At 43.3% G+C, this 8,207-nt stretch overlaps 1 protein-coding gene across 6 annotated transcripts in view; it reads right to left on the bottom strand.

Annotated features, from left to right (window-relative positions):
* The window catches only part of NUDT4 (nudix (nucleoside diphosphate linked moiety X)-type motif 4), a 25,587-nt gene extending 17,380 nt beyond the window's left edge, over positions 1-8,207 (bottom strand). For 2 of the 6 annotated variants that reach the window (XM_011933777.1, XM_011933783.1), the window contains exon 1: positions 8,111-8,207. In XM_011933777.1, the coding sequence (XP_011789167.1) occupies positions 8,111-8,206 (96 nt within the window). In that variant the 5' untranslated portion in view covers position 8,207. Of the gene's footprint in view, positions 1-1,330; positions 1,371-3,550; positions 3,553-7,757; positions 7,997-8,110 lie in introns of those variants that run through there. The other 4 variants (XM_011933785.1, XM_011933791.1, XM_011933798.1 and 1 more) reach the window with 3 other exon arrangements.

Genomic DNA, 8,207 nt, shown 5'->3' with positions numbered 1-8,207 from the left:
AGTGCTGGGATTACAGGCTTGAGCCACCGCGCCCGGCCATTTTTTTGGTATTTTTAGTGGAGACTGGGTTTCATCATGTTGACCAGGCTGCTTTTGAACTCCTGACCTCAAATGATCCACCCACCTCGGCCTCCAAAGCGCTGAGATTATAGGTGTGAGCCACTGCGCCCAGCCTGAAATATTAATATCTTTTATAAGCCAGGCACAATGGCTCACACCTGTAATCCCAGTGCTTTGGGACGCTAAGGCAGGCAGACTGAGTCCAGGAGTTCAAGACCAGCTTAGACAACATAGGAAGACCCTGTCTCTACAAAAAAAATCAATAAATTAGCCAGGCATGGTGGATGTACCTGTAGTCCAAGCTACTTGGGGGGCTGAGGTGGGAGAATCACCTTAACCTGGGAAGTTGAGGCTGCAGTGAGCCATGACTATGCCACTGTACTCCAGCCTGGGTAACAGAAGTGAGATTCTGTCTCAAAGACAAAAAAGAAAATTTTATATATATATATATATACACACACACATATACACACACACACACGTTTTTTTAAAAAGATTTACAAATATATATATATAATCTATACATGCAGAAATCTAAAATCAAATTTCAGCACAATTTATTGTAAAGGCTTTTTTTGGTTTGTTTTGAGGGCGCCGTTTACTGAATCACAGCAACATAACCATATAACCATAATGGTTGCTTTTCTTGCAATAATATTGATTTCAAATAATGGGCAGCTGCTCCAAGGCCCCTCCTACAAAAGTGGAAGAATCTCAATCTCTAGAACCCTATCACAACACATTATTCTTCAATACTCCCTCTAAATGCACACAACAGCCATCTATACATTTCTATGATACCCTCAAATTTACTAGTATAGTTAGCATGCTAATTAATGCTCTAAAGATGGGTTATAAAAGCTTATTCTACAAAGACACACGAACAGTTGACAGAGCCACACATGGTCATTCATAGGTTTGAAATTCCTTTCTCTGAGTAGATTAGATTTTCTGTATCCATCAAGATGCCAGTCTGTTACATTAGCGATGACAGAGATGAAGGAAGATGCATTCAACCTTCCAGATAAATCAGAGCTGAGACCATAGGAAAGATTTATGAAAAGGAGACTACTCATTCTACCAGGCTGCAGAGCCAGACTTGGAGCACACTCAGACCCCAAAGCCAACGCTATTAGTGTGGTGAGAAGTGAAGACATCTCTTCCTACTCTATTCAATCTATCTTCACATAAGCATTCTTCCTACTACACTACTAAATCTTACTCCCTCTTTCCATGTATTAGACAATTACTAGAATAAAACACCACTCACCTAGCACTGTTGAAGAGTTATTTTGTCTTTTCCTAGATACCTAAGGTTTTAACCATTTGGAGAGAAGCATTTATCACTTTAAGAATATAGTGTAGTGGCCGGCCATGGTGGCTCATGCCTGTAATCCCAGCACTTTGGGAGGCTGAGGTAGCTAGACCATTTGAGGTCAAGAGTAAGAGACTAGCTTGGCCAACATGGTGGGACCCCGTCTCAACTAAAAATACAAAAGTTAGCCAGGCATGGTGGCATGCACCTGTAATCCCAGCTACTTGGAAGGCTGAGGCAGGAGAACGGCTTGAACCTGGGAGGCAGAGGTTGCAGTGAGCTGAGGTCGCGCCACTGCACTCCAGCTTGGGCGACAGAATGAGACTCTTAAAAAAAAAACAAAAGTCTGTGAATTAGAATGATCTGTTGCAAGCCCACTCAACCTGTGGCCCGTGGACTGCATGCAGCCCAGGATGACTTTGAATGCAGCCAAACACAAATTTATAAACTTTCTTAAAATATTATGAAATATTTTTGCAAGTATTACTTTTTCAGCTCACCAGCTATCATTAATGTTAGTGTGTTTTATGTATGGCCCAAGACAATTCTTCCAATGAGGCCCAGTGAAGCTAAAAGATTGGGCACCCCAGGCCAGGCGTGGTGGCTCATGCCTGTAATCCCAGCATTTTGGGAGGCTGTGGGCAGATCACGAAGTCAGGAGATCGAGACCATCCTGGCCAACATTGTGAATTCCCATTTGTGTTTCAGCTTTTACTCTTAAAGCTGCAATTGTCATGGCTTGGCTCATAGTCTCTACTAAAAATACAAAAAATTAGCTGGGCGTGGTGGCATACGCCTGTAGTCTCAGCTACTCAGGAGGCTGAGACAGGAGAATCGCTTGAATCCAGGAGGCAGAGGTTGCAGTGAGCCGAGATTGCACCACTGTACTCCAGCCTGGTGACATGGTGACAGAGCGAGACTCCAAAAAAAAAAAAAAAAAAGATTGGGCACCCCGATCTATTGTATAGAATCTATACCCCTTTATCAACTGACGGGTCCTCCTGGCTGAGGATATATAAGAGAGTGCTGTTCAAGGGCTATGTAATGTAGTTATGCCTTCAGAGGCTGTAGGTCCCTGGGCCCCGAATTCCCATTTGTGTTTCACCTTTTACCCTTAATGCTGCAATTGTCGTGGCTTGGCTCTAGGAACTCCAACCACTATATAGATACCACGTTCTGTTCCCAGGAAGGGGAGGGGAGGAGCCATCCAGAGAACCTCAAGTGATCCCTAAGAATGAAGAGGTTTATTTTGAAAACTGTAGCTATTTAGAAACCGTTTGTTGTTGTTATTTTTGAGATGGAGTCTCGCTCTGTTACCCAGACTGGAGTGCAGTGGTGCAATCTCAGCTCACTGCAACCTCCACCTCCTAGATTCAAGGGATTCTCCTGCCCCAGCCTCCAGAGTAGACAGGACTACAGGCGCACACCACCATGCCCAGCTAATTTTTGTATTTTTAGTAGAGATGAGGTTTTGCCATGTTGCCCAGGCTGGTCTTGAACCCCTGACCTCAGGTGATCCACCCAGCTTGGTCTCCCAAAGGGCTGGGATTACAGGTGTGAGCCACTGCACCTGGCCTACTTATAAACTGTTTTGAGGTTGCTGTTCTTTCTTCCCAAATTATCATGAATCAGGATTATCATGAATGGTTAAAACTACATGTTAACCTACTTCTACTATACTTAACCAAAATTAGGCCAGCAGTGTTATTAGGAACACCCACTATGCACATAGACATTTTACAAGAACATAGGTTATGAAAATGGTTTGATACATGCTAAACAGCTACCTACTATTATTAAGAAAATTAGTACTTCTTTTTGGACTACAGAGGCACAGTAGACCAGAAATAACAGTTCTTTCTTCTAAACTATGTTTAGCTCTAAGTTATACGGGATTGGTAGATAAGTATTATCAATAATGTGGTAAGTCAGGTTGACCATGGCATTTTTACCTAGCAGGTCAATGTTTTAGTGACGTAAGCTTTTTTCAGTTAGAGAAAGTCTTAAGTTATACAAAGACCCTAAGAAAAAAAATAATGATCCAATGTAAATTCGACATTAATGCCTGGTTTTATGACAGGAAACCTTCTGGGAGAGCCGGAGGCTCTGCATCAAGAGGTTGGTGACACTTCTCTGTGTTTAAAAAAGGCTTCCAGGCCAGACACGGTAGCTCACGCCTGTAATCCCAGCACTTTGGGAGGCCAAAGTGGGTGGATCACATACAAGGTCAGAACAAGGCCATCCTGGCTAACGCAGTGAAATCTCATCTCTACTAAAAATACAAAAAATTAGCTGGGCATGGTGGCGTGCGCCTGTAGTTCCAGCTACTCAGGAGGCTGAGGCAGAATGGCGTGAACCCAGAAGGCAGAGCTTGTAGTGAGCCAAGACAATGTCACTCCACTCCAGCCTGGACAACAGAGCGCGACTCCGTCCCAAAAAAAAAAAAAATTAAACAAATAAAAATAAAAAATAAATTAAAAAAGGCTACCTTTGGATAGTACTTATTTTTGATGAAAGTGTTCTCCATTTGAAACAAATACTTCAAGAACTTAACTCTGGGCCAGGCGCGGTGGCTCAAGCCTGTAATCCCAGCACTTTGGGAGGCCGAGACGGGTGGATCACGAGGTCAGGAGATCGAGACCATCCTGGCTAACATGGTGAAACCCCGTCTCTACTAAAAAATACAAAAAGCTAGCGGGGCGAGGTGGCGGGCGCCTGTAGTCCCAGCTACTCTGGAGGCTGAGGCAGGAGAATGGCGTAAACCCGGGAGGCGGAGCTTGCAGTGAGCTGAGATCTGGCCACTGCACTCCAGCCTGGGCGACAGTGAGACTCCGTCTCAAAAAAAAAAAAAAAGCTAATTAGGGCAGCAAGTTCTATGGAAGAGTAGTGGTTAGTTTTCTTTTCCTGTCTTTTTTTTTTTGTCTTTTCTTTTTCTTTTCTTGTCTTTTTTTTTTTTTTTAATTTTTTTGGAGACAGGGTCTTGCTCTGTTGCCCAGGCTAGAGTACAACAGCATGATCTCGGCTCACTGCAACCTCCGCCTCCCAGGTTCAAGTGATTCTCATGCTTCAGCCTCCTGAGTAGCTGGGATTACAGGCACATTCCACCATGCCTGGCTACTTTTTGTATTTTCTATTTTTACTAGAGACAGGGTTTCGGCCATATTGGCCAGGCTGGTCTCGAACACTTGACTTCAGGTGATCCGCCCGCCTGGCCTGTAGTGGTTAGTCCTTAAGACTGATTTGTTAATGCCTCTCTTGCAAGTACGTCTGGATTCTACCCAGGATCAAGTCATTCTACTTCTCCCCTTAGCAGTCCAAACCTATTTTGCTGCCAGATCACTCTCAAGCTTGAATACATCTAATATCTAAATGTTCTTTGTTCAAAACTAAGAGTTCCTTTCTTGTGTAGCAATTTCTCAACCTTACATTTGAAGTGTTGCATATTTCAACTATTACTTATCCTATGCCATCCCTAAGCTACAGCCAAATCTACCACAGCCCCAAGTCTTGTTCTATTTGAGATGCCTGGTCCCTCCTTTCCCAGTCATCCACATCCAACTCCAAATGACTCACATTGGATCTTAACCCCAGAATACCCGACCACACTTTTCCCTTACTTTATTTCCCTTTCCATTGATCACTTGTCCAAACTTCCCGTATAGAATGTTTCTTAGGAGCTAAGATCTCATCTCTTCATCCCCTTTTAAACTATCATATATGCAAATACATTCAACAGAATCCATTTCTGATTACCTATTTGTAAAAGCACTGTCATCTTTCACTGTACAAGCACAGTACACAGCTACTCTACAGGGCAATTAGTTGTGGGCCTGTCTAGAAGTCCAGCTGCCAAAACTGAGGGTGCTTCCCCACAGAAATAACTAGCTGGGGAGGTAGGTCAAATAAACAAAACATTTAGAAACAAAGGACCAGAGCTCAAAAGGATCTGCCAGGTTCTGTGACCTTGGGATAGGTTACTTCTGCTACCTAATTTCTTCCTAAACAAATACTAATACGTATTTACCCTACAGAGCAGAAGATAAAATGGAAAATATTTAATATATAAAACCACCTTAAAAGAATAACTCTGCTCTTAGAACAACCTTCTTTCCTAGAACAATCTGTTCTAAAGTAGAAACTTACTGAGAACTTCAGTACAGGAACAGCCAGATGGGAGCGCCACATAGCTTTTTTGGGGTCAAACTGCAATTACTCTTTTACTTCCATTTGTATAAACATTTCATCCTCAAACAAAACATATATTTAAATCTCCCAACCAGGATCTAGGTGTTTTTCATCCAGTAGAGGGAAACAGTTGTCACCTATTAACTAGAGAGGTGGGTTCAAGCTGGTTTTCTAGACTGTCCTGGGAAGTCTGGCAATGCAATTTCAAGAGTGAAGCCAAATTCATAGAGAAACAATAGGATCTCCAGGAAAGCTGACAGAGTTTATTCTGTAATCATCATGTAATAGATAGAGCCTCAACCACGCACAACCACAGAAATGAAAATTCTGAAGAGCTAAACCAGATGTTAAAGTTGGCTGTGCATTTCACTTAAGGAGAATTCTAGAGTCTTCCCTCAGATCATATCCTCTAATAAGATGACTCACTCACTTCGATTCTCAACCTACAGGTTATCCGATTTACAAAGTTTTACACAATGGATGTCTCTAATATATTCTCCAAAACTTGCTCCCTACTTCACCTTACCTAATGACACTGGTCTCTTGACTCAACTAGAGGTTATGAATTTAGTATTTATTACAGTAGAAATAACATCCAAGCATAAAAATAACCATTTATTTTTATTGCTAAAGTAATTCCTAAAGCTTCTATCAGACTTTGCTTTACCATAAGCGCAATATAGATCATCATTTCAATTTCCATCACTCATATTTTCCCCTAGAGTCTAGTATTTTTACAAAGCCTGAATTCCAAGTTCACCTTGCGGCAATACTTCAGTCGCCACTTTCAGAAAGGCTTCCAAACTTAGCCTCACAAAAATCTCAGTCATTCAACAAACAGAGCCCACCATCAGGAGTAAGGACTGGACCCTGAATCCTGACTCTACCACTTCCTAATTGTGTCATTTGGGAAAGTACTTATGCTCTGCAACTGTCTCCTCACCTATAAAATGGGAATAACTTCACTACCTCCCAGTGTTAAAAGGATTAAATGTATAACAAGTTTTCTTCTGGCAGTGCCTGGCACATGGTAAGCACTCAATTAGGAATATAATTATACGATATTGAGGAAACCAGACAAGATCCTTGACCTATCTTGATCCCTTTTGGCTATCATTTCTTTTATATTTAAAGTTTACTACTTTGCCTCAACATGGCCCCTTTCCGCTAAGGCTTTATCTTTTTTACAGAACACACTTAATGCTTGTTGACTTGTTCATTTGGTAAAAGTTAATAACCTTTCCCTTTGCAGTTTCTAGCCCTCCTAAGCAGACCCATCTCAAAGGCTGGGACCGTATTTCTCTGGACACTCGTTTGGGATTCAGGTCTAACACGTAAAGGCTATGAGTGAGCACAGAGCAACCCATCTAAAGGGCTTGGTTTCTTTTCAAAAAAAATGAAGGCAAAACAAGGGTTTGAAGGGCAAATTTCAAGAACTTTTTGTTAACATAACTAAGAACTAAGCCACTGAGTGTATTCTAAGTCATACTCATCACAACTACAGGGACTAGCAGTAAGGAAGCCATTAAATTCCCATCTCCAGCCTTAGCCTCGTATTTTATACACGGTTGGTTATGAAAGCAGAACTCAGAGTGTTAATTTTTTTTTACCTGTGTAATTTATCTTAAGAGTGGCAATACCAAAAGGCTACTATTGCCCTAAGCAAACTTCAACAGTGAGCCATTTTAAATAAATACGACTGAATTAAGTAAAAATCGCTCTCCAGGGAAACCCCAAGGGTCTCATTCTCAGCCCAATGCAGATGGTAAATTACACAAGGACTGCTCTTAGAACGAGAAAGGCTGCTCCTTTCCAGATGTCAAGTCAGAGAGCAAAGAACCCTTTACACATAAGCTGAGAGCTGTAGATTACTGTCTGAAAATGGCAGCTTTGCCCATTTCTAGTCCATCGTCTCCCTTTTGGCATTATTCCACATTTTTCACTAACCATCTTTCTGCAGTCAGAAAACTTTAAGAAGGGAAGGCCTTTTTAAAAATGAGGCATAATTATGCCAACAGCTAGCGGGTTCATGGACCCACAAGAATTGCCAAGACTAGACTGAGGGGTCCTCAATTCCAAGCACGAGGACTGTCTGTTACTCCACAAACATGCTTAGATCGAATCCGAGACCGCAAATGGCTGTAACATGGAAGGAAAATATGTAAAAGAGGCACAAGGGCTCTGCTGCAACACTCACGCCATTTCCACCCTCCTCTCGCTGAGCACTCGAGGTTTATCCGGCTTTCAACTCAATTCGCACATTAAGATGGTGACTCCCGCTAGGCGAGACTCATACGGCCCGGGACCTTCCCGGGGACCAGGCGCCTTCTCGAGTGCCCAGATGGAGAAAGTGGGGCTGGGCGAGCCCCCTTTGTCTCCTCTATCAGCCCCGAGAAAGGAAGGAAGAAGGGAGGGAGGAAAGGAGGGAGGGAGGAAGGGGTCTAATCCCTCCCAGCCCCTCAGCCTGCAACCGGGCGGGGAGGGAGGGGAAGTACCCGGGCCCCAGACCCCGGCGCCCCGGAGGGTAGCGTGCGCCGCTGGGCGCCCTACCTCGTCCTCCTGCTCGCTCCGGAAGCACAGGCACGCCGCCCGCTTCTTGAAGCCCTCGCGGTCGTAGGTCCGCGTCTGGTTGGGCTTGAACTTCATC

The sequence above is a fragment of the Colobus angolensis genome, unplaced genomic scaffold, assembly GCF_000951035.1.
Source record: "Colobus angolensis palliatus isolate OR3802 unplaced genomic scaffold, Cang.pa_1.0 Scaffold10, whole genome shotgun sequence".
NCBI lineage: Eukaryota > Metazoa > Chordata > Mammalia > Primates > Cercopithecidae > Colobus > Colobus angolensis.
This window is presented reverse-complemented; position numbering and strand designations above follow the sequence as displayed.